We start from the raw sequence: 27,629 nt of genomic DNA on the forward strand, positions 1-27,629 counted from the left end.
TCACCGAAAACAATTGAACTTTTAGAATTTTGAATCGGAATTTTATTCAGCGTGGTCACACATTTTATGAAAATAAATTGACTTTCAAAGAAAAAAAATTTAGCATTTTAAATGCCTACAATTGGATCGCTTGGTAATTTTTTGAATATATTTCGAAAACAAACCAGAAACATGCCAAAGTCAATATAATAACAAATAATTGAATTTTTTTTTAAACAGAACTTTCTAAAAACGTAAATTAAGCCAAAAATAAAATACCTTCGAATATTTAAAGGCTTTTAGAAAAGCATAAATTTTTTCTCAAGGACTTTTCAATGCGAAAATCAATTCAAAGATTTTGTGGCAACCCTGAAATAATATTTTTATTTGAACGGAAGAATAGACGAGCAAATGTTGCTTGATTTGAGTATTTCTTTAAATTAACTCAAACCAAAGCAGCGCATTTCTACCCTGTAAAACAGCACATCCCATTGTTGTGATGATTTTTTTTCAATGGCTTAAATTAAGTGTACGTAGGTCACATGTTTTTAAATGACCTGACTTAATTATTTTGGATAAAATGTCTTGGCAAGTCTTTTGAACAGATGAGAGTTGAAATTAAGTGTTTTCATTTAGCAACATTTTTGTAAACTTGGGTTCTTTATCTCAATTTGTGCATGTTAAACTACAAGCTTGCTATATGTCGCGTTTTGTGTTATTTTTTTAGTTGAGATATTTCTCATAATCGGGTGAGTTTACGTTTAATTTTAATGACAAGGACCGACTGGCTCTTATTATGAATTGACTTGGACTTAAATTATTTTTTTTACAAAATACTTCATTCCGAAATAGAAAGACAGTCATTTCAAAATGACTTGTTCACAACACTGGCACTATAGTCGAATTTTCACCAATCGTAACTTTTCACGCGGAAATGGTTTTTCCGCGAAGATGCACAAACTGGTTGCCTGCTGCACAGCAACCGAAAAACACGCACAGCATCACGAAACGTCGGTGCGCTTTTCCGAAGTTCATCTGAAGCGCTTGAAGAGGTCGTGGTGGGCGAGACGTCTGGACTTGTTCTTGGAGTATTCCATGTAGACGGCGTCGTCGGCCCCCGACATCGAACTCATGGCGCCCTTGCGTCGATACGACTGCGTTGAGATGAAACAATTAATCAACGCTGGTTCACCTTGAAGCAGTAGCGTAAAAAAAAAATCCGAAATTTTTTTTTAGCTTTTTTTTGTTTAGCTTTTGCTATTGTATGAGCTGTCCATCGAACACAAATAAATATGCTAGCAACCCGTTTTGAGCAGAAACTGACTGACTGAAAAACATTTAAAGAGCAAAAACAAAATGACTAGTAAAACTACATTATTAAGCATAGCAAACGTAATAATAACTACATTGTTTATGACGTAACAGTGCATGACAACTGAAGGTGTGGCATGCCCCTGGCTACGCCTATACCCTATGTCTTGAAGAAGTAAAAGGCAAGCAGACTTGGACAACTAGATAATTCTATTTTTCTAATTTAATGAATTAGAGCTAAAAACGGCAAATTCTTAATATATAATCTAATTGTGAATTGCTTGTGTTATGTAATTCTAGGTCTAATCTAACTCGGATTTTACCACTATGGCTAATTTGTCCAGCGACATTTTTTTGTTACTTAGCGCCTAAACAAAGAAAATGGAAATAAAGATCTTTTGTCGGGACGACTTGTTGCTTGTTTGTACATTGTAAAGAGCATAAGCTATGCTAAAACGTATAAAAATTGTAATGTTATTATAGTTGAAATTTGTTGTTTCACGAAATTCGTTAATTTCTAATTTAATTTGAGAAAAATCTAATGACTTAATTTTAATCTAATTTGGAAAAACTTAACTCCTTTAATTTTACTTCTAATCTAATGTTCAATTAGTCTGTAGGCAAGTTTACCGAGCACTATTTGGACAAACTTTGCCGCGCTTTCGACCTTTTGAGATTTTATTCAATTTGCCTGAGTGTTACTTTGTTTTCGACCCTATAGCGCTAATGTTCTGCCTCACTCAAATATCTTCCTGTTTCTCAAAAATACCGGGAAACGTTATTACAATTGTTAATTAATTTTGACAACAACGAGCTTACGCATTCCCGATCGTCCAATACCCTCCTCGCCATTTCGATGAATTTAGGACTTTCAGCCTGGTTTAGGTCTCATAACTGCGTAATTGGCTTTATTATGTCGTTGGTCTTAATACTATGGTATTATAGATTGTTCTGTTTTGGGTATTGTTGCCTTGTAGGTCTTTGTTGTGTGTTTTTTGAATTTGTAGCAACGAAAAATACGTTAATACCTTAAACGACATCGATAGAAATGATAAATAAAAGCGCGTAAAAACGCGATTGAAAACGTCTGGATTTCTTCTGTAGTGGACCATGACTTTTCGTATGTGGCATAAGATTAGTCGTTTATTTTGTTTTGTTTAAACCTAAAAAAATTCCAATGACGCAAAATATATATTCACACTCATGTGACTATTCGCCTAGCCTAAAAAATAGAACAAAAACATAAACTGCCATAAAAAGTAAAACTACAATTTTTTTAAATATCCCGGCGTTTTAACAGGTCTGTATTTAGTTGGTTGATAATAATTTCTCTGTCCTTAATGGTTTAAGGTAGTAAGAATATCAAAACCCAAAACTATATAGCTATCGTTTTGAACGCTTTGGATAACTATTTATCCATTTTCAAAATAGTCTTAAAACGTTTAAAATAATACCTACTTCTGTATGGGCTTTGATATTCTTACTACGTCTTACTACAACTTCCAACCATTATGCTCCCAAAGTTTATGGCTTTCGATTTTCCAAAAATTGCAATTTGATCGGCAAAAAGAAAAAGCCCTGTGTTGTGGTCCGTTTGGTTAACCACAAATGCCTTGCACTTTACAAACGTCGCGTTTTCCTTCGAAGGTTTGTCTGGGAGCGCGACCACATGTTGATTGCGAGACCAGCAAACGTTCGGCTTACATAACCGACTCACTGTGTGTTTACCATGACCTTACCGTGCACCACAGGACTCGTACAAGCTGTGGTGTGCGGTTAAGCGGCCACGCAAAGCAGTAAGCGCTAAGAAAAAAACAAAACACCAAATTTTAGGTGGTAAGAATATCGAAGCCCATACAGAATTCGTAACATTTTGAACGTTTTATAATTCGTATCATTTTGATTTTATGAAAAAGTTTATTCGAAACGTTCAAAATGATACCTACTCCTGTATTGGGCTTTGCTATTTATTGACTTGCTTGTTAACTTAAACCAGGGTTTCTTAAACTGGGGTCCATGGACCCTTGGGGGTACGTGAACTAGTTTTAGGGGGTCAATGAAGGCCTAAACTATAAGTGTAAATTCAAGCAATCTATTTTTCAAAGAAAAGAGTAGGCTAGTGTTAAAAATAAAACGTTTTTGCACTGAATATACTTAGACTTTGTTTCATTTCACATTTTTGGACCGGAAACAGCAAATTTCTGAAGTCTGTTTGTATTATGACGTCATCACTAATTTTTTTTTTGCCTTCACTGGTCCGAGCGAAGCAAAAAAAATTTTTAGGGGTCCGCAGTAAAAAAAGTTTAAGAACCCCTGACTTACATCAAACTCAATCGCAGTATTTTTTTCGTACCAAAGATTTAGAAATGCACATGTCAGGTGGTAATAATATATTTGCCAGCATTTTATTACCACAATTAGGTTTAGATACGAAACAAAATCATTGTGCGACGCCCTTGAAACTAAAACGACGCCCAGCTTGAGAAGCTCTGTTTTTGATTTATTACCTACTTCTGTATAGGCTTTGATATTCTTACTACGTCTTATTACAATCTCGAACATTATGCTCCAATGTAGTTTTATAATCAATGAAAGACACACACAAACATATGTGTTTAATAACATCTGTGATCTAGCCCCTCGGAAGTTGCTTTATGACCAACGATTACGGCTTCCGTATCAATAGTACACCGAAAAGCCATCGCAGACTCGCCGAATCTGTCGATCTATGATGCAAGCAGAGCAAGCCAGAAAAACAACTGGCCTGCAGTGAGGTTCGAACTCACGACCTCCGGTCAAGCCGGGACCGTCGCTCTACCAACTGAGCTATGCAGGCTCAGAGAGGAGCGAGTCGAGAAACAACCATGCGCCAATACTTGCACATTTTGTTAGTACAAGCAACTTCACACTGGGGGATCATCAGTCCGTATCAATCAATGAAAGACACACACAAACATATGTGTTTAATAGTGTGAAGTTGCTTGTGTGAAGTTGCTTGTACTAACAAAATGTGCAAGTATTGGCGCATGGTTGTTTCTCGACTCGCTCCTCTCTGAGCCTGCATAGCTCAGTTGGTAGAGCGACGGTCCCGGCTTGACCGGAGGTCGTGAGTTCGAACCTCACTGCAGGCCAGTTGTTTTTCTGGCTTGCTCTGCTTGCATCATAGATCGACAGATTCGGCGAGTCTGCGATGGCTTTTCGGTGTAGTTTTATAATCCTGCTACAAAGCAATCGCGCTGTTTTTCGGCAGTAGAATTATTGTTGCGCTTTTTACTTGTGGTATAGTTTATTCCTTGTTTAACAGAATTGGTTAATTCCGAGCTAATTTAATTTCGCAAAATTTTAACAGACCTAACTCAATTTTGATATTTTTACTTTAACCTATTCCGTTGACCGGAGAATAAAAAATCAAATATAAGACTATCGATATTGTGAAGCACAACCCACCAATTGTTGAATCTTGTAATCGCGTTTACGAGTCACAATGACACAAGATAAAGGGTTTGATTTAATGATTGGATTAAGCTACTTCAGTAGGTTAGTCATCAATCACTACAGCTATACTGTAGATTAAATGCGAAATATTAGTAGACCTATAGGCCTTTGGTATCCGACATTCCCTTTTCGCTGAAGATACTTTCAGCAAAAAGTATCCAATCCGATATAAAATGACGTCATCACCATGCTCAAACAAGCAAAATTGGTTAAGTGCAAAATTCAACGGTAACAACTTCCAGGGTAATAGGCCGAAATTTGCTTTTGCGTTAGGAATTCTATTTATCCTCTATTTTCAATTGGATATTTTCTCACAAACTTTCAAATGTAGAAAACTGTGGGTTAATTCGCAAACCATGGTTGTAATTCCTAATTATTTTTTTATCGGATAGGCACCGATACCACTCTAGTATCGCACGAGTATACTACCACTTCGTATCGGGTATCGGCTCAGATCCGATATTACCGGACATCGCTAGTTTGGAGCATACTGGTTGTAGGTTGCATCGAGTCTTAGTAAAAATATCAAAGCTCATACAGAAGTAGGTATCACTTTGAAGGTTACGAATAACTGTTTATGGCTTGATATTGTTACTAAGTGAACATTTGCGGTGCGGTTTAGACCAGACATGTCCGATGCTTTTTTCCTTGGATAACAGTACTCTTCGAAACGTTCAAAGTGATAACTACTTCTGTACAGGCTTTGAAGTTTCAAGTATTCAATGAAAGATGCACACACATATGTGAGTTAACAACTGTGATCTAGCCCTTCTGAAGCTGCTTTTTAAAAACGATTAGGGCTTACTTCTTAATAGTACACCAAAAACAATCGCAGACTCACCGACTCTGTTGATCAATAATGCAAGCAGGACAGGTTAGAAAAACTACTAGCCTCTGGTGAGGTTCGAACCTACCATATCATTATTCAATGAAAGATGTACAGTTGTTAACAAACGTATGTGTGTGTATCTTATATTGAAAAATGATGCTTTGCTTGCATCATTGACCGACAGATTCGATAAGTGTTTTTCCTGTTACAACCAGTGAGTTTTCTCGGGTTTACTTTCGGGTTACATACAACTTACAAGTATAGGCACAGAAACCTGTCCCTTCAGAGATATTCGAACGGTTCAAAATGTTATCTACTTCTGTATGGGTGTTGATGTTCTTACTACGTCTAAGTATATTTCGGAAAAGACCGACGCAAACCTGAGATCCGCCGGACGACGACGGGTAATTTCCGTCAACGGGAACCACCTCCTCTTCCGCGTCGATGTCGCTCGCTGCGAGGACTTTCTGGAGGAGCTGATGTTGCTCCTCCTTGCTCCCGAACGCCAGCTGATCCTCATCTTCGATTCCGGCGAGTCGCGTGATTGCCTGGCAGTGTTGTAATGACAATGAATTGACTTAAGTGCACTTAATTCACTGGTTTTAAATGACTTGACTTGACTTTAGTCATTTGAGAAAAATGACTTGACTTGACTTAGGTCTGTTGGGCAAATTATTTGACTTTAAGCCTTTCGGAAAAATGACTTTACTTAAGTCTTTTTGACATATGACTAAACTCAAGAGTCTTTCGGACAAATGACTTGACTCAAGTATTTCGAACAAATGACTTGACTTAAGTCTTTTGGGCAAATGACTTGACTTGACTCTTTCGGACAAATGGCTTGACTTAAGTCTTTCCGACAAATGACTTGACATAAGTCTTTCAGACATCAGACAAAAAATGACTTGACTTGAGTATTTTGTCCGAAAAAGACAGATGAAGGGATAAAATGAACTTTTTTTATTAAGTATTTCTTTATATAATTTTTTTATATTTATTTTTTTTATCTGGGTTTAACCACCATGCCCAAAAACGTAAACCAGAAAAACAACAAGAAAAAAAAATGAATCAATTCAGTTTACCTTAAATGAATAACCCTGATTGACCAGAAATCGTTGGCGTTTGGTGGAAAAGGCAACCTCAACAGTGTCCTGGGAGACAAGCGAGTAAAAGAAGGCGTTATATTCTTCCGCCAGAGAGCCTTTTTTCGCTCTCAGGATTCTGCCAAGACGCTGCGCCTCCTGGCGCCGGGAGCCACCGTGCGATGAAACCTGGATGAGAACGTTCGCTTCCGGAAGATCGATGGAGTTGTCGCCAACCTATTATTAACAACATCACTATGTTAATATATAAACCAGGGTTGCGGAGTCCGACTCCGGCCAAAAATATTAACCAGAGTCCGAATCTGGCTGAAAAAATGAACCCGAGACCAATCCAGCTAAATTTCATTGAGTCCCATTGTTTGGCTCTGACTCTACAGCCAACATTTTCACCCATTTACAAAACTAAATACGGGAAGTATTCAGCAATCCAATAATAGGGGTGTCATATGATTTAACCACCCACAATACAAGGTTTGAAAATTTTCAATATGCTATTATGCTTTTACAACACAGTTTGCTGCCTTGTCAGTGTCGAAATTTGGTACTGCGCATGCCCACTTCCACATTAAGATTTGGTTGAACATCCCATTTCGTGCTATACAATGCTAACCTTATTTATCTATAAATTCAGTGATAAATTAGCACATGGAAGAGCCATTGTAGGTTTTGAAGCTTGTCTTTAAAGGGCAATTTCCAAGCAAAAAAACATATTTTTGGCAAGAACTATGAGGCACAAACAGAAAAAAGGCTAATCACTAAGGAGGTCTTTAACGTTTCATTAAAACATAAAAAAATCTTTATAAGAGATTATCAATTTGGTTCTGGTATATAATATTGTCTATTGTATGTAGTGCTAATTTATTTATTAGTTTAACAGGTATCGTTAAGTTAATCAATGATATCATAGCTTGACAATCACCTTTAATATAGTCAAGACAATTTGTAATATGATACTATAATCAATTTACTAATGGACAATATGAATTCAAGTCTTCAAAATTGCATTATTATTTGCAACGCGATAGTTTTTTTTCAAAATCCTAAGTTTGGTGGTACGCTTAAGAAACTAGGTACACTGGTTAGCAGTGACACACAGTTTGAGCAACACTAGTTTAATAGAATATATAAGTAAAATTTTAATGCTGAGTGTCACCATCTTTTTATTACTAATTTATTTTTTGTTAACAAATTTTTTGGCATCATATACATTCATTGGAACATTTAATATACAAATACATTTGTTCCCAACCATTAAAGTCTATTTGAAATAAGGATACAATGTGTATTTTGTAAATTTTAGCAAAACAACACACAAACATTCGCACAGAAAGACCTGAAATTAAATCAAGGAATCAAAGCTTGGCTGAGAATATGGCTGGTGTACCTGGCCCCATTAAAGTCAAACAAACAGATGGGAAGGTATGCGGTTATGTAGCTTGTACTGGAGAATGATTAATATATTACAAAAGTGCAAAGAACAGTCAGCTACATAAAAAGTCAGGTATTGTTACTTTGACATGTAACAATACAAATCAATGGTAAGCAGGAAATAAATGTAGACAAATTGTGATCTTAACATCCATAGAAATAATGTTTTACTTGGAATAGAGAAAAACTAAATTCTGGTAAATAGGGCAATCTTGTTGTGGTTCTTCAGGCTTGGGATTCTACCGTTAATCATTAATCCTTTGAAAATGGTATTATATGACTAACAAGACATGTTTGCTTTTTGCGGTGAATTAGTCCCCGGCCTCAGTATAACAGCTTATAAGCACACACAGTAACAAATTTGTGTGCACTTACCAGCAGCTTGTGAGAATCTTGTCTGTGTAGGTTTTAGTAATGATAACCATTGGTTCTAGAATGGCACCTTAATGATGTGCCACTTGACAAGATTTGGCAAATTAGGAGTTGGTTAAGCTATTTTGCAGAACACACATCAATAGAGTGATGTTCCTAATATTACAAGTTTTTTTTAATAATTTGATGTCTTATTATTGAGTTATACTTTTTGTTTAATTTCATATTGGTCTGTCAATACTTTTGTATAAAATTGTAATTAACTTTTTTGTTCGCTAATGCATCATTCTACAATTTTATGAATCTATGAAAACATTGAAGTGGAATATACTAAATGTTCAAGGTGATCAACCTATTTTACTCTGCCAGGGGCTGTTGCTACCATACACATGGGACAAATGATTGGTAGCTTTTTAATTGGTCTACTAGGCATTTTTGGGTGCTGTTTTGCCTGCTGCAAGGCATCAAATAGTAGAGACATTCCAATACATGACTGGTCGTTTGCAGGTAAGCAGTATTTTAAAATTCTGTCAAAATATTTGGATAAGGTAAAATTGTTCAATTTTTTTTTAAATTATAAGGTACATAATTAGTTGTACTTTGAACTAATTAATCGTACAAGCAGTAAATAAGCTATTTCAATTAGAATAAAAAATAAATAGTCAAAATTTAGTCTAAACAATTTTTGGTTTAGCTGTCCAATGTTTTGGAGCAATTTCTTTGCCTTCAGAATTAACTGCTTTAAACTTCTTAATTTTTTAAACAACAATTTTGCATTTTAGTTCCACCAATTCACACTGCTACAGGTTGTGGACAGCCGTTCGATTTATACTGTTGGTCATCGTGTACTTTCACATCAAAATGCTGGGGAAATCGAAATGGCAACTCCTACATTCATTGTCACTGGGACACGCCGTCTCAGTATGCAGCGCATCAGCAAACAGCATTTGTAAGAAAAAGCGATTCCCTTCACAATTACTGGTTGGTATTGGGTTTTATTTGTTTTTTTTTAGGATTAGGCAAACTATTTTAGAAAGTACATGGATATTTCTATAAATCAGAAAAAAAATATTCTCTGTTTGTTACTTGTAGTCTTTATAGTATTGTTATACTTTGACATAACTCAATACATCTGGAAATCAGGTGGCACTCTTTAACAAAAAATTGTATTGAATCTTGATATCTTTCACATAACACAGTTCATCAAGTCACAGTCAGATTTAGATTTAGACAAATCCGGTCAGCAACAACAAACTTTATACATTTTAGTTCAACGGAAGTTAATTGCTCTGCCTCTGGCCGTTGTGCAACTCAAGTATGGTCAAACAACACAGAATGCAGCTTTATTGCCACTTCAAGACACCTGACCTTGAGCGTAAACATCATGGATTCTGAAGAGAAAGTCTGCGATGCTAGAGCGGGATTTGATCCTTGTCACAAAGGTTAAGATAAAACCTATTTTTATATTTTGTCAAAATCTTTGGTGGCTATTTTCGTTGCACAAACATTCTGGCAGAACATTTTCATGCAAGAAAAAAAAATACTATGGCCCGCGGATACGAGAAAGGAATAACTATAACAAGTCCGTTTTTTTCAGTTCGCGCTACTAAGCCGAGGATCAAAGATATTGAACTGTTGGACTCACACACTCTCCAACTAACACTGAAAACAGATCACGACTGCATAAAACATTCCTGGAGCCAACACGAATTTGTTCTTTTGTATTCCTCAAGCAATGGTGTAAGTCAAACATTTTACATGGGAGGCAAAAATAAGAGTTTATAAAAAACAAAACTGGTGTAAAAACGCGCTGCTTATCCGTGAAACAGAATCGCAACATAATGGGAAAATGTAAAAAAAATATACTCAACAGCTTTCAACCCAATTTGCTTTCGACAAACACAGGATATAAATTATTTTCAGATCACACAACAACCAGTGGACAGTCGCAAAAGTGGTGGCCAATTTTTAATCTTTACACAAGAGTCTCATTTGTACAACTTCACAATTTACTCAACCATAGACCTGGTACCTGATATTTCGCAACTATGGAGCGAACCACTTCACGTTCAATATTTAAGAGGTATTTTAAAATATTTGCACAACGGTTTTACAAAGCTTATGTTTAAAACTCAGGATACATTGTATAGCAACTTAAACAGAGATTATTTAAAGGCAACTTTTTTTTATAAATTTTGATTTTTAATAATTTGTTTTTTAACATTATAAAACCCTGACAATTTCAATGGCACATAAAAAATAAGGGTAACAAGTGAAAGCAATCCGAGATACTGTTAAATTAAATGTGTACCTAATAAACAAACCGGCATCGATGCTAACACAAACACAATGTGGTCACTACATACTTTCCAAACATGCCATTTTCCCAGCATCGGTGCAATGACCAGAAGGTGAACTGCTTTGGGGTTTGCTGAGCAAATAGAAATGAAATATTTACAGACAAGGAAATTCCATAGAGTATGCCAGCAACTAAGTGTAGGTGACCTTAGCAGGTGTTGGTTTACATTCCTGTAGTGACGAGAAGGTACATGAGGAGATCGTGAATTTCTCCTTGCTTGCTTTTTTTCTGCAGTCTGTCTTAGTACTCAGCAGTATATATACGCATAGAATCTGTGCCTTCTTACTATGTTGAAAAGGAATTAAAGAGATATTCAAACCTAGTTCTTTATGCATTTTGACGTTCCTACTATGTCTAACTAAAACCTCCAACCGTTTTGCTCTAAAGGTGGATAACATTACCCTAAGCAATATTATCTATTAGCTAACAAAACAATTTTTATAGGATGCATCAAAATAAAACCTAGTTAACAGCACAATCAAAGATATTTAAATATCAATATTTAAAACATTAAAAAATATATGTAAAAAAAGCACAAGTTGTAAAAAAATGGGCTTGTACTGTCCCTTTTAAGCGCCAAGGTTTAGTGTTTACCAAGTTGCAATATACATATATATGTATTGCGTATATATATATGTATACGTATACATATTCCGCTGTAAGAATAATATTAATGAGTAAAATTTACTAAAATACTGATCTGGTGCATATCGTTTTTCAGCTCCTGTCACAGCAACTGACGATTCTGAGATAAATTTGCTTTGCATGGAAAGAGAGGAAGGCAGCTTCTTGGCAATGATTCACTGGCAGGTGGCAATAATTTGCTTGAACAAATAGCAAGCGTATCATTGGGACATTAGCCTTTAAGTAAACAAGTCGGACATTGGCATTCTCAATTATAACTGAAGTGTTTTGCAGTCGGTAGCCACTTATTAGAAAAAAATAATTCACATTAATTAAAATGTTGCTGCCTAAAACTCATTACTGTTTTTGTTTTAATATATCTTTCTATTTTGTTTAAATATATCTTTTGCATTATCACTTATCATATCGCCACTATATGTCTGCCAAAAACCTTAGGTATCAGAAACTGTAAAAGTTTTGTTGTTGTTGTTCATTTACAGAAGTTAAAAAAGATATGTTTAAATTTATAGAAAACTGGAATTATTGACAATTTCACTGTGAGCATTTTGGATAACACAAACCAAACAAAATGGTCAAAGACCACATACAAAACAAACCAACAACAAATAAACTTTGAAGAAAGCTTGGGCATTTTGAGACAGGATACAACATACAATGTGTCTATTCAAGCATCTAATGAGGGAGGAAATTCACAGATTCTTATCAAAGAAGTTGATTATTTAAATTGCAGAGCAGGTAAGCTTTATTACTGTTTTAACAATGTTTGTCAGGTAACACAAAATTGGCCTTAAAATGATATGTAATCCCATTGCTTGCCTCAGCGTAACACAAACATCAGAGGCAGTTTTATGGTCATAAAAACTTCAAGCTTAGGTGCACATTGGACTTGTATGTTTGTTACCTTGTTGACAATAGCTATGTAGGTAAAAACAACCTGAAGAAAGCAGGCAAAAACTGACAAAGTTTAAAATATGTTGGCAACGACAATTAATAAATTTATCAAATAGAAGATTTAATCTGCATACGTATCTATTCATTTATCGCTGTCACTCTGTAGGTTTAATTGCATTTTTTAGTTAAAACCAATTAAGGTTATTCTTTTCTACAGATAAAAGAATGAAGGCAATCTATTCGTGCAACAGTTCAAGTGGTAGTGAGTGGGTTAATGCTACTTGGAAATCAGCATCTGTTTACACAACGCATGTGAAAATAGTTGCCAGGCCGGTTGGAAGAAACACTTCTACCTTGACTGCTATACTTTCACCTCGAACTTCATCACATACCTTCACCGAAGTCACAGTGGGTTGTTTAAACATTACAAAGCAAAGATAACATATGTTGTCCGAGGATCTAACAGATAAGGGTCAAAAACAGCCTAATATTTATATTTATTCATAAAAAATTAGGAATTTATTGAATGGCGGTATGAAAATCGTATTACTGTTAGTTAACATTAAAATACAACAACCTTACAGTAAATACCTCTTTAAAATGTGCTGGTAAAAACACTAACTATAAATATATTTTTTTTACAGTTCTGGTCAAGTTAAACTAGCTGTTTTGCAGTAGTATTTCTCATGGATTTCCCTTCATATGCTTCAACCTGATGCATTTTTATTTTTTTTATTTCAGCAAATGTTTTTTGTTTGTTTTCATTTTAGCAATGTACACACTATGAAATAACCATTCAAGCATACTGGGGTGATGTGCTAGCCGAGTCCTGCATAACAGAAGTCCACACAACCCTTTCAGGTAAAGTTTTACATTTAGCATTTTTGGGTATATGAGTACTAGTTAACTTATAACACAAATCAAAGGCAAACTGACTTAGCAACACAAATTTGTTAACTGAGTATGACAAATCTGTTTATTTGTCATTTTAAACAAATAATGGTAAAGTTTAGAAGACTAAACCTAAGTTGTGTGAAACTAATGCCATTATCTTTCTTTGTATTCACATCAAAATTATAAACCATTTTGGTTTCCCAAGATTTACAAACAATTGCACTAATAAAAGGTATTTTTATGCCTATGCCATAAAACACACACATCTAACTACAGATACAAAACATCTTCTACAAAAGCCACATGTCAAGATGGAAGATATCTCAGCAACAAGCATCACAATGAGAGTTGCATCAAAACAAGCCCCGGATGAATGTTACAGTACTTTTCTAGTTGAATATTGGCTCCAAAACTCCAATAAAAGTACGAAAAGTTATCTTTCTTTAACTAGCAATAAATATTTCTTTTTAAAAATTAGAGAAAAGTAAATATTATATAAATTATAGGCGCTGAATGTGGATGTACAGAGTGTGCAAACATTATCAATAGATGAGAAATTAATTCCTGTACAGTTAGTTTATTAAAAGTGTGTAAAACTTTACTGATTTACTATATCGGCAGGAGGCCATAGTACCGCAAAACTATATACTTTTTAATTATACCTAAATTTAAATTTTTTTTGCCCATTTTAATGAAAACTTTTCTTCCTTTAAGGCGCTATAAAGAGTTATAAATTTTTTTTTCTGTGATAACATGCATCAGCGCAAAAGCTATTAATTAAGAGCTCACATTTTATAATTAATAAGCAACTTTTCACCGGTTAGAAAATAATGCTCTGGAATGTTGAAAGTTCTACGCCTTTGATATAAATTAATAATCTGTCATCTGCAAAGGCATGAAATAATAGTGTTTTACTTGCTTTATTTAGGTAATACCATTGCTTTAGCACCAAAATCAGGACTGATTTCTTTGAATCATCTTGTTCCATTTTCTATGTACCATTTGAAACTAGCAGTCGAGTATGAAAAGAGAAAAGGTCCCTATTCCGGTGTATTTAACATCACTACACATCAGTCAGGTTAGTTAAACTTTAATATATCAAACAACAACTTAACAAAATCAAGTGAGTCATAAAGATATCTGGCAAAACATAATCACATATTAGTTAATGAATGTTTTGCAAAATTGAAAGATAGGCTAAAAAGTGTAATGGTGGTTAAATGAATTAAAAGAATAAAACCTATTCCATATAAAACAATAAATGGTTGACAAGCATCATTATCTTTTAAATCGTGATTTTAAAAATCAGATTAGCAGTGGAATTGATATCTGTATTTGTATATACCTTACTAAAAGGCTAGCTGTCTATCCTGGCCTTGCTTTCACTCCATTTCTGATTAGGCTAACTTATTTTGGTATTGGTCTTTCCGGTACCCGACATACTAAAAAAGCAGTATGCCATTTTGATAAAACAAATGGTATTGAAAACAAAATTTAAAACTAATAATTATTTTATTTATTACAGCACCTGTAAATCCTCCGCAAGACATACTTGTGCAAAAAAACAAAAATGGAAAGTACAATATTCAATGGCAGCCACCAATTCAACAAAATGGAATAATTTCAAGTTATCAATTGCAAGTAAATACCAGAAAGTAAGTTTTAGTGAACTGGTAAAACATTTTATTGGTGCAACATTTTAAATCTTTCAAGAAAAATGGACATTAAGCAATTTGCTTTTAAAAGAAAAAAGTACAACAACCAGTCAAATCGTCACCAAACTTTATTTACTGATTTAAAATAAATTGATTTTTGTAAATATATATACAAAATGGATTGTTTAACTTTATTTGTGTCATTTGTAATCAATCAAAAGAGCTGCAGTCAATTGTTTTTGGTGATAATTAAAATAAACTGAAATCAAAACAAACATAGCTTGAAAAGTAAAGTGATGGCTGGGTGTTTAATGAGATGAACTAATGTTAGCGAACAGTACAAAAAGATTAGTCAAACATAGGAGACTTTCATGACTATTTGAATTTTCAGTAAAAGTTTAACCTACAATTTTTCCAGGGCTTTGCCTGGCTATATTTAGCAAAATGATATATTATGGAAAATCGTTAACAATTGATATTTATTCCAAAGTGATAAAATTATGTTCAGAGCCCACACATTGGAAAGCGAAATATGTGAAACAATGGGTGGTACTGCGATTTGCAGCATTTCACCGAATCAACTAAATGCCACTCTTAAGCTTCCTGATGACAGTGTACTGCAAATAAGAGCTTGTACAAGTAAGTCTTAACTTTTCATTAGAGTACTTAAAGATGGCCCAAAACATGTAACATTTCTTTGATTTATGTAGTATGGCATTCATAAAATTCCAAAAGTTTTGAACTTTGTTTAACTTAACACTATTGTTTGGCTAATGGGTTTTATTTGTAACTTTGTGTGATTAAACTTGGTATTTGAACGATAAAATGAAAGGTTGGAAGTGCCTGACTAAAACAGACAAAGGGTAAAGGTGGTTATTTTTTTTTGGTAGTAAAAATTATGTCAAAAAATCTAAAACTGAAAAATACCAATGTTTTACAGGTCATGATACTTTATGCTCAACATGGTCAGACCCTATTCCGATAGAAGCTGCTCCGAGTAAGAATAAAAATCTTTATAATATACACTTTAAATTGAAAAAAATAGACCAACCTTTTTTTAGGTCATGCCGCAGCAATCATTTTGTGCGTGTCGGTGGTTTTATTGTTTCTAATGACGGGTATATTACTAGTCTACATCTTTCGAAGGTAATTGAGAATTAGGTTAAATTACTTCCTAATTATATTGATTGCATCGCAACAAAAAATAAAGTGTATATACACTCATTGAATTAGTTTAATCTTCAGTTTAATCTTTATAAACTAGTCTAATCTTTATCATCGATGTGTAAAAAGAATCGTTTGTTTTCACCATTCGTATTCAGGCAGATTCTGTTATTCAAAAGAAAATTCTGAGTATTTTGTACATGTTCTTATGATTCAACATAATTTGCTTGTTAAGCAGTTGCTACCTTTTTTTCACAGGGTAACTAAATCCGTTTTTTTTGCAGAAAAATTTGGAAAAAAGCACCAAAACCAGTTATTTCCGATCAAGTGCTATCCAGCCTCGAGACGCAATGTAATGAGCAATACAGCAGCATGATCGAACCAAAACGACTATCCTTGACTGAAAAAGAAGTCTACGAGCCTTTTGTGCAGTGGAGCAAAAACACGACAGTGGATATACACTTGAGCAAGAAAAAGGGAATAAGCAAGGCGCCAAAGTTTTCAGACGACTTTGGGGATTCTGGAAACGAAGCATCTTGCAGCGAAACAGCAGGTTCAACGCAAGGTGAACGGAATAATCACAGCGACTTTCTCGATGACTATGTAGAGGCTCCCGAGACCAGTGGGATACGAAGGGGGTCGACAAATGATACCAGCACCACAGAAGAGCAAGCTTTTGAATTTGACATTTTACCAGAAGAGGAAGGTCATAATGCGCGAACAGAAACACAGGGATACGTACCCCTGAACTCGCCACTTATTTCAGAAACAATCTTTTCTTTTTCTCCTGATGATTCAAGGCAGTATCACAACGTGCCTGAACTATTGCCATCTAGTCTCGAATTTGAAATGAACGACGAAACTAATTCAAATCATAACTTAGATTTTTTCAACAAAATTAATAGTTTTCTTGAAAAAGAGTCGTTGTTGTGATGTTGGTTAATGGATTTGTTGTTTTTGTCTTATTTTTTCTAACTAGTATTTATTTATGACAGACAGCCCACTACCGAACGGCTAAACAGTGTTGCAAAGAGCTTGCGATAATGTATCGTTTTTTGTAATAAAAGCATTATAACTTTGTTTCATGCTGTTAGTTTTACTTATTAATTGATAATGTTTTGAGAATTCAATTATAAAACACTCAATTTATACCAGAAAATAAGGTACACCTTTGATATTTTTTGCATAGTGGAAAAAACTCAAACTGTAATTATTAAAACCCTGTTTATTCCTAGGTAACTTTTAAGCGGAGTCTTTCCAAAGCAAAATCGGTGCTTTTTGCTACAACACTACCAAAAACAAATAACATGTTCCACAGTAACACAATCACCATGTAATCATAAATAATGAGGTAAAAATATTAGTTTTTATTTTACATCAAATTATAAATAGGTCTGTTAACCTATAAAATAAACATAGACTTACCTTGGAAATAAATATTGTGTTGACCTTTGGGTTGTGAATGAAGTTTTGCAAAATATGGAGTCTTTCACCTTGACTGGTTGGCCCATAGATGTATGGTTTGCCCATTCTGATCGCATACTCTTTCAGGGCAAACACGTTGTCAGAAAAAACAACAATCTAAAAATGGGAGCAAATATTACAACTTATAAAAGTGAAAGCTTATAATGCTGTACTAATGAATATAATACAAGGACTTCTTCAGAGTTGGTTTAACGAATAGCTTAATGCTATTATAATTTTAAAGTTGTTTTCCTCATTTGAAACAGTCACTTTAAAGCTAAGTTGTTTATTCCTTATTTGTTCAAATATTTCAAGCTGTCTATCCGTACAGCACAGTGAAAAGAAACTAAACATTGCAGCATAATGGTTGAAGGTTGTAGTAACACGTAGTAAGAATGTCAAAGCGAAATACAGAAGCATGTAGCATTTTGAACGTTTCGAATAACTCATTACTCATTTTCAACATAGTGAGAAGCCACTGATTTCTAAGTATATATTTTTTCTGCCGCCTGCCTCAGCAGTATACAAATACTAAGAATCAGTGCCATCTCACTATGTTTAAAATAAATAAAGAGTTATCCGAAACGATCAAAATGATACCTACTTCTGTATGGGGTTTGACATTCTGACAAACCAAACAAATATCAGAAAGCAAGTGAATCTTGAAAATTTAAACCAACGAAAGCCCAAGGTACCTTGTCGTTTCTTCGTTCGTGAAAACGTACAAGATACTGACAAGCGCGGAACTTGTTGGGGTTCATGACGTACAGGAGCATCCGCTTGCGTGACTTAATCGCAAGGTATTCGCGATAAAACTCTGGCGTCATTGGGCACCACACTTCAGCACACTGGACCCTGGCAATGAATCCCCCGTCCTGCAACTCCTGTACTCACAATTTGGTTAAAAAATGTGTTAAAATGGAACAAAGTTCAGGGCTCTTTCAATATAATACACACAAAAAAAATACAAAATACAAGGGTACCGTCTCCAAATTATGCTTTACGGACAATATTTGGGTGCGGGTTAGCGTTTGGGTGTGAATTGGTCAAGTATTGTGATATTTATTATTATTAATATTGCTTGATCAACCCAAACCCAAACGCTAACCCGCACCCTAACCCAAATGATGTGCGTTGCTGTATTTGTAGACCATACCTTTTAATTTATTGTTTTGTTTTTTTGTGTTACTTTCTATGTTTTAAAACGAAAGAGCACCCAAAGTTCAACGATCAGCTCCACTACAAATATGTAAAAAACCTCGAATATAATTTCCACAAGCCATGTTAATACAATTTAAAAGGACTTTAACAAGCAGATCGAAATTATATTACTAATGGACGATATTTAATTACTTTTACTTTCACAGAAATTTTTCTTTTCAAGGTAGCAAATTTTGACGGGTTTAACATAAACCATTGTTCCTAGAGTTAAACAAAAAAAATAAGATTACTTCATTTTAACTCGTTTAAAATAGAACAAAGCCTAGTTATAAACAAGTCTTGATTAAATAACTGAATTCGAGTAATTTACAAAAAACTTAAGGTCAAGCAAGTCAACGCATTTAAAAAAAGAACAGGTTATGCCGAAGTCATAGCCATAACAAGTCCTGGTCACATCATTTTGAATCCAGGTCACATCATTGGCAACCAAAATAAATATTTAACTTACAAAATTATTAACACGTTCCATTTTAAGCAATATTTCACAAAGCGAACTTAAAATACAAAACAAATAGCAAACTAGTTGTAAATAACTTTTACTGAATCGATTTTACTGAAATGTATTCACTAAATTTAATTCAAGCCATTTGCATAAATGACTTAAGTTCCAGTCAAGCCATTTATCCAATTGAAATAAGTCAAGTCAAGTCATGTTGCCTTATTGTTGCCTCAAACACTCAAGTCAGGTTAAGTCATTTCATGTCAAGTCACAAAAAGAGTAACTTAAATCAATTCATTGGCTTAGGTCAGTGGTTCTTAACCTTTATGGCTTACTGCACGCATTAGAAATATTAAATAGATTTTGGCACGGCGGCACCCCTACAAGATTTTTCGGTAGGTAAATTACTAGAATGCCACAATAAGCCGAACTGGAACAACACACACCAACTCTGCACAACATAGGAAGTTTTAATCGGATTCATTTCACTCTAATCTTGTGTGAGAGTTAAGAAAAAATCAGATTCTTAAAGAGTCTCAAATATCTTTTGGCACCCTTAAGCATTAGAAACGGCACCCCGGTTGAGAACACTGGCTTAAGTCATTACAATACTGGGAAATAGTAAACAATCAAATAAATTAGAATAATTTCAAAAAATAGGAAGAAAGATTACCATCCAGTTTGCCTCATAGAGCTTTGGGCCGATCAGGAAGTTTAGGTCGGATATTTTGTCGTCTTCCCGTACTAGGGTGGCAGTCAATCCAAGCTTGCAGTGGGATTGTACTACAGTCAAGACTCTACGAAACTGCTTTGCCGGAATGGTATGGACCTGAAGATTAATTAAGATAAAAGGCAGGATGTTAAATAAGCTGCAACATAAATATTATCCGACATTTTAGAATACATACAGGTAAAACTTATTTTATTTCTGTGTATTTTTCAGTTTATAGCAGTGGTTCACAAACACTTTACCTTTGTTGACCCCTTATGCTTTGTCAGATATTAGTGAAACCTTTTATTGTCTTAAAGAGCGAAATTTAAAATTTAACAGTACAATAATTATTCTGTCACTCAGTTGAGTAATCATACTAACTATGGTTACCGGGCACAAGCGGTCAAAAAATTGATTATTAAAAAATAAATAAAAAAATATTCTCCCTACCTACTGGTATAATTTATCAGCCCATAAAATAAAAGCTGTTGTGTGGACCAATTAAACCCTTATAAGGACCACCAGGGTTGGCGTACCGCATTTTGAGAAAACTTGGTTCTTATTGATGTCTTAACACATCAAAGGTGTCAGAGCAGCAAGCAAACTGAGTTTACTATTCAGTAAAAGGAAGACAACTTATGTAGACTGCTGGATTTTTTTTCCTTAGTTTTATTTAAAACAAACATTAAACAAATTTTCCTGTCATTTGATTGATAGAATTTAGTTCATGAATAGAAAAAATGGATATATATACATAAATTAAAGCTAGGATATTTTTGAGGGTAGGGCATTTTTGAGGGAATATTTCCCAAACACTTATCTAGTCACCTCATCAAGAACAATGAGGCCCCATTCCTGGCTGCGAATCCATTCCATGACTTTCTCCGATTCGTAAGCTCTCTTCATAGTGTGCCCCATCATTGAGTAAGTGCTGATCGCTATGCTGCACCCTTGTGGCCGGTCTTTGGCGTCCGAGGTGAAGCGACAGATCATGCTGTCGTCAGCGGTAGACCACATCTTAAACTGTGATCTAAAAGGGCAGATTTGTTTTTTAAGGGGTATAGGTCCTTACTTTACTGAACTCTGAACTTTTTAAAATAAATAAAAATTTTAGATGGCTTTTTTTACATATGTGGATTTACTCGTCTTTAATTGTCAATTTATAGACAGTTTTGTTTACTAATAACAAATTTTGTCATTTTACCCTAACATGGCTATATAAGCCAAACATTAATTAAAAACTCAAAAATACAAATCAAACACATTTAGCATTGTTGTGTAGAAATAGTTAGAGTTAGTGTACTTAAAGTTTTCATAAAGCAACATACACAAACCCTAATTTTTTGCATCTTAACAAAAAAAGTACCTCCATTGCTCCACTGCCACCCCGGACGTGCACAAGACCATGCATCGCTTTCGAACAGTGCAAGCTGCTGTCACCCCTACGAGGGTCTTCCCCGCCCCACAAGGCAAAACAATCACCCCAGATCGGGCGCGACCGTTTCCGAACATCTTCCGTAAACTCTTTTCCTGATAAAAAGGCAAATTCTAGGAAAAGTGGTAAAAAGTGCAAATTTTGTTTTGTTGTACTGTTAACAAATTGTTTGTGATAAAAAGTGCAAGTTTTTAGGATATTTCTAGTTTTACATATGAATTACAGTAAAAAAAGTTTACATATGAATTACAGTAAAAACATTAACTCAAAAAAAACAATATAGGAAAATTTAGAATATGGTTTGATACTGCAGTTGATCAGTTATTTTACAAGAAGTCATCAAACTTTTGTTAAATTTTATTTACACCCTTGTGTGCTATTTCTATTGCTGAAGGGTGCCAAGAGGTATTTAGGACTTTTTAGGAAGAGGATTTTGCTCAGTTGGTAAGCTTTTTAAAACAACTATTTGTGTACCATTAGAGACCATTATATCAAATTATATTTCCATACATGTTTTAAGTTGATTGTGTTGTTCCAGTTCCATGTATAGTGACATTTTAGTAAAATACTCAATGAGAATTCCAGTCGGGTGCTGAAAATCTATTTATTATTTTTGAGGCATGCCATGAGCCACAAAAGGTTGAGAATCACTGGCCTAAGCCATCAAATTCAACCACCAACCTGGTAGGGCCTTAGAACAGTCATTGGCTTAAGGTCAATTTTTAGATCAGGGTTGACAGTGTCATTGCGGAAGTCGTACTCTGCCAGTAGCGGATACTCCAAGTCAATGCAACGCTTCTGCAATGTTTCCACTTGGTCTTGAAGAACTTCAAATGATATCACCTAAACAAAAAGGCATTGTGAAGATTGGGTCACAGTTGTTCAAATTGACAATGAGAAAAGGGTACAGATTATTTGCAAAATGGGAGTTTTTCATAACTTTTTGAGGAGATTCCTAATGCTAAACACAGGACTGGCTTGTCAGCACCAGCAGAGTAACTTTAAAATAAAAAGTCAATTTTGTATTTTTATTCAAAGATTCTGTTTTTTTTTTAAGTTTTTCTATTGGAAACTTGCCAGTTCTGTACCAAACTCAGTTAAGAAAATTGTTTTAAATTAAAGAAAAAAAGAAAAAAGAAAAAATCACATTTCATTTTATTAATAAAGATATATGTTGGCTTAAACAAGAGAATTTATTGCTCTTAAGTTGGTCACATATTATAATATTAACAAAATACTTCGCGAGCGTGCAATGACTTTTGGTGTACTAACAAAATACTTCTGAAAATTATTTGCAAACCTGTTTCTCTTCATCTTTGTTTTCATCTTCTTTGTCCATTTTCTCATAGAAATCAAATATATCTTTCGGCACACCTTTTTCTTCGCTGTCGTCGCCCTCTGGTGGTTTATCTCCACTTCCAGCAGCTTGCGTTACTTTCAGTGCTTGTTTTTCTATCAGTGTTGAAACCTAAAAAAGGATAGAGGTAAGGTATTAGTATCATAATGGCCAATTCAAGTGTACGTGCCCAATTTTTAATCTTTCTGCAGAATATTGCCAGAAGTTACTCGTCAGTTTTTAATGGAAAAAAATTGAATGAAAATAGTTGATAATAAATTAATAATCATAGTTTGCGAATCCAAATCTGAAATTTCATATTTGTCATAAGACTATCTAATTTTTTTTCATCAAGGTCCGCTGCAACTTTTCAGTTTAACTATAGAACGCTGCTGGTGATCATGTCATTTGTGAATGCCAATAAAATTAAAAGCTATATTTCTGCATTTTTTGTCTATTTCTAAGTTGTAAGAACAGTAACTTTAAAACATAATCAACCTAAATAATTGTAATAATAAAATTTCTGCCATTCGTTATAAGGCAAACCAGGCTTTAACTTTCAAAACAGGCAGCTTAAATAGTTCAAAATAAGAAGTTTAAAGAGCAGAATGCTGCATTGTACCTCCAAACCATCTCCATCAGCAGAAGTATTGATTTTCTGGCAAGTTGCAATTATGTCATCTTGTAGCAGTTTGTGGATTACATCGGCATGAGTGCTTTCCACAAAGTATTTATTATGCTTTAGAACGAGCTTTACCTAAAACAAAAACACAGCGAGGTCGGGTTTACGGTAAAAATGTATTAAAGTAAATTAGCGTGACACTACTTAAAAGTTTAGGCTGAAGTTTTCTTTGTCATTAGACACAGGAAAGAATTTTTTTGGGGCATTTTTATTAAGGGTTGAATATTCACTGCCTTTACCCAGTTGTATTTATGTTCTTAGCGACAGTGTGACAGGAACGTTGTCCAGATGTTTTTTTTTTGTATTGTCTTTGAAATTTTAGCAAAGGTAAATACCATTGATGGAAATATTTTGTTATACTGATTTTGGCAAGATGAAAAACAAAGTTGGTAAACCATATGTAAAGATTAGGTAGCGTTAATACATTTAACATTTTTTGCGAAATTCTTTAATATGCTAAGTCTATATAAATTACCCTGCTTGTTTTCTGCAAAGTTAGTTACTAGGCCAGATCCTATTATGGCAGTTTTACAGAAACTTTAATTTGTCATTTAAAAATAAATTGTGTAGTAAATAAACTATTACTTCAAATAGTTTTGTGTTGTTAATTTTGAAAGTTAAAATTGATCACATTTCAGGCAGAAATCCTAAAAAAAGTGATCAACCAATTGTGTTCTGCATAATATGAGTGACACAACCAATAAAAGTTGTTTCATGAGGTAAGCTTAAAAAGAGGTGGTGTTCAGTAAACTTACAACAGGCAAAACCTTGGTTAGTATTGATTTGCTGGGTTTAATGCCTTAAACGTCTTTAGTTTTAAGGCTCGTCATTATACAAAAAAATACAATTATGCTTTTTAAAATACCTTTCCGTAACTTTGCGTGCAAAGCTCAATGAATTGTATGATTCCCTCTGGAATGGAGGTTTTACTGAGTCTGCTAAGGTACTCAATGATGTCACTGGTTTCTAGTCCGACACTGACGGCAGCATAGAGAGAATAAGGTGTCAACTGAAACTCGTGGACAAACCTGTTAACAAAAAAATACAAGAAAACTGTTGTCCATTGCAGCGTAAGTTCTTTATAGCCATAATAATTAAAAAACAGCTCTTCTAGTAAATGTAATTGCCATGGTTAACCAACATTTTGACAACCTATTCAAATTGTCTTTTTCAGGGTGAACATTGAATACTTGTAGTACAATATATGGAAAATAGCCATGTATATAAAACTACTGTAGTACTATTTTTTTGTCCAAAGCAATATATTAAGTTTTACATTTTTTTGGGGTGAACAACATTTTAACTGGGTAACAACATTTCAAACATAAATTAACAAAACAAAAAAAAAACAATTACGAATTTAAGAATAGCTCAACCTACAAGCAGTTCAATTTATATTTGTTAATTTCAAAGTTTATAGAAAGTTCTAGTGCTATATGCCAATATTTGAGGCGAAGAGTATAAATGTTTTATTAGTTTGGCATCAATACCACCATGGTATAAGAAGAGTACCAATGATTTCACTTAGCATTCGCTATTGCCCCTGATCTGATAGTATCAGACAACCATATTGTCACAATTAGAACATATTTTAAAATCACCTTGGTCTGCAAATAGGCTCAGATATTGCAATCAAAAAGTCTCTGGCATGCTTGTAAACCGGGGAAAAAGATTCGAGAAAAATGTGACCGTCCGGTGCAACGTAAATCGGCCGTGATTTGTGGTCGGCCTTCATTTTCATTTGAGAACGATAGTCTTTTGCACCGAAACGATCACGAACCACAGCAGTGGTATCGGTGTCTTTTTCAATCTAAACAAGCAAAGAATGTTAAATTAAAAAAGTTTAAATTTTACTGAAATTTGATAAATAAATGCAAAATCAAAGGCACTAGGTTGTGTATTATGTTGGGGCAAATAAATATATCATTGCACTAAAAACAAGGCGTGATATTGCAAGAAAGCAAAATAAGAAGCCCATAATAGTAAAAATAAATAAAAACATGTGCATAAATTTGCCTATTCAGTGATTAATTCTGTACATCAAACTTTATCAAACATTACCAATTGTTTCAATGTTAAACTTTTGGTAAAATGTCTAGTTATGATAGCTTAAACTAAAATAATACATAAACGGAAATTTTTGTGTAACAATATAGTTTGTTTGTAATGTCTTAGAATTATTAAAATTATAAAAAAATGCTTTTGGGTTTTTGCTGTGAATTTTATCCAATTTGTCAAAAAAAAACTATAGAATTTACATGTCGTTTTGCAGCAGCTGGCACAGCAGTCGATTCCTTTTTGGAAAAGTTATCATCGTCAGAGTCATTGTCTGAATATTTTCGCTTTGAGGAAGATTTCCATTTTGTTCTGCCCTTTCCCATTTTAGCTAAAAAAAATTGAAAACACAATAGAAATTTAACACTAACTTTTTTATTTAACACTAAGTCAATCGATTAAAAATGCACATAAATCGTGTTTATAAAATAAAACAAAAATTATAGTCAGCTTTTCAAAACTGTTGTTAAGTGACAATTTGTTTTATGGATTCATTGCAGCAATATATGATATACCTGATCTTGCAGAATTAACTAACCAGGCCTAGTTTACCACATTAGGCTCAGCTCAAAATTTTTTGCATTATATAGTTGTTTACCTATGATTTGAAAAAATGTATTGAACAGTATTTGTTGTATTTTTTCGCTTGCGATTTGCAATTATCGCATTTCCTATTTCGATAACTAGGTCTTTGTTAATTTTTGAAATAATTTTTACTTTGGATTTTAACTGTTTACACAACATTTTTCTATCATCCACTGTCTTGTATGTTTGTTTGTTTGTCTTGGATGTTGACGAAGCCAAGACACTAATGCAGTTCTTCAAACAACAATATGTTGTTTAAATTTCTTTCTAAAAGGGCAAAATTTTGTCAAAAAAATATATTTATAGGTCAAAAGTTTTTAAAAGTTCAAATTTTTAGGTCAAAATTCTTAATTTTGTTAAGGTCAAAAAATAATTGCCCTAGTCATAACATTTTGAGCCATGGTGGACACATAGTCAAAGGGTTGAATTGTGCTATATTTCAAAATTCCAAGTGTGCATAAAACTTTGATTGCACACCCTCTGGGCTTGAAATGCCATGAAATGCAGACTGGGTCAGCAGCAGAAAATAACAATCAGCAAAATCTAAAATTTGAGTGATTGTAAATAAATTATAACCGAAAACTCCCAGCATTATTGAGCTTTTGTTCATTTGATGACCAAAGATTGCTTAGCTGACAAATTTCCTGTCAATTTTTAAAAATAAGTGTGGCTAGGGCCGGATGGGCTATACTTTACAACCTAAGGTGAACATAATTCAAACTTGGGAGTTTAAAACAAATACAATAATTGTGTCCCTGAACCCTTTTAGCGGTTTAATGGGCAGAAATAAGGGTGACAGGTCGCATCAATGTCAAAAGTACACCCTGCTAGGGTACAGTATGCAAAAATCGGGATGAATATTTAATTTGGAGTGTAGGTTTGGTTGGTTTAAAACGCCTTACTTAGGTTGAAAAAGCAGGCGAATTGGATTCTCAGCTGCGAAATACGTTCAGCACGCAAAATTTGCTCAAAAACACAACTGGCAAGGAATAAATAAATAAATTGCAAGGAAGAAATAAATAAATTGTAAGGAAGAAACAAATATAATATTAAGAGGCTAATTGACTCAACCGAATCCTAACGCTAACTCGCACTAAACCAAATAATGTTAGCAATTATAACCCTTGGAAAAATGTGGTAGGATTCTCCTATTTTGGCAGAGGAGAAAAGGTGCTTATCATTAACGGCCACAACTTATGTAATCCAGCGCCACCCCATGCAATATTCAAAGTTTATAATCTCGTGTGCACTTGCTATAAATTACCCAGTACAACATGAGAATGTCAGATGTTTTAAGATTTGTTTTCAAGCTAGGTGCATTTAAACTGCCCTGGTTAAATTGTCTATTAACATTACCTAATAAAAAAGTGAGTTGATTTAATCATTTATTCGAACACTTCGTTATAGGATTCTAGACAACCGCCCCAGCACCTATATTTTTGATTAACATTTTCTAAATTTTCGATTGAATAAAAAAGAAACCTACCAAACAAGTTTCTTTGTCGGTTTCTTCGTCGAATTGTAGGTAGAATAATGGCACCTCCTCAATGAATTGAATTAAATACTTTGTTGTTG

At 34.1% G+C, this 27,629-nt stretch overlaps 1 protein-coding gene across 1 annotated transcript; it reads right to left on the reverse strand.

The window, feature by feature from the left end:
- Positions 1 to 879: 879 nt before the first annotated feature.
- LOC146140963 (general transcription and DNA repair factor IIH helicase/translocase subunit XPB-like) lies at positions 880 to 27,629 on the reverse strand. The gene is made up of 15 exons (XM_083391234.1): positions 27,541 to 27,629; positions 25,673 to 25,800; positions 25,016 to 25,224; positions 24,280 to 24,442; positions 23,355 to 23,489; positions 22,697 to 22,864; positions 22,078 to 22,239; positions 21,328 to 21,491; positions 20,790 to 20,991; positions 19,923 to 20,078; positions 18,285 to 18,473; positions 17,551 to 17,706; positions 6,697 to 6,933; positions 5,995 to 6,162; positions 880 to 1,133 (listed from the first exon to the last, which is right to left on the reverse strand). The coding sequence occupies exons 2-15, from the start codon at positions 25,793 to 25,795 to the stop codon at positions 1,011 to 1,013; spliced, it is 2,355 nt and encodes a 784-aa protein (XP_083247360.1). The 5' UTR covers positions 25,796 to 25,800; positions 27,541 to 27,629; the 3' UTR covers positions 880 to 1,010.

The sequence above is a fragment of the Ascidiella aspersa genome, chromosome 6 (genome assembly GCF_963924565.1).
Source record: "Ascidiella aspersa chromosome 6, kaAscAspe10.2, whole genome shotgun sequence".
In the NCBI taxonomy this organism is placed as follows: domain Eukaryota; kingdom Metazoa; phylum Chordata; class Ascidiacea; order Phlebobranchia; family Ascidiidae; genus Ascidiella; species Ascidiella aspersa.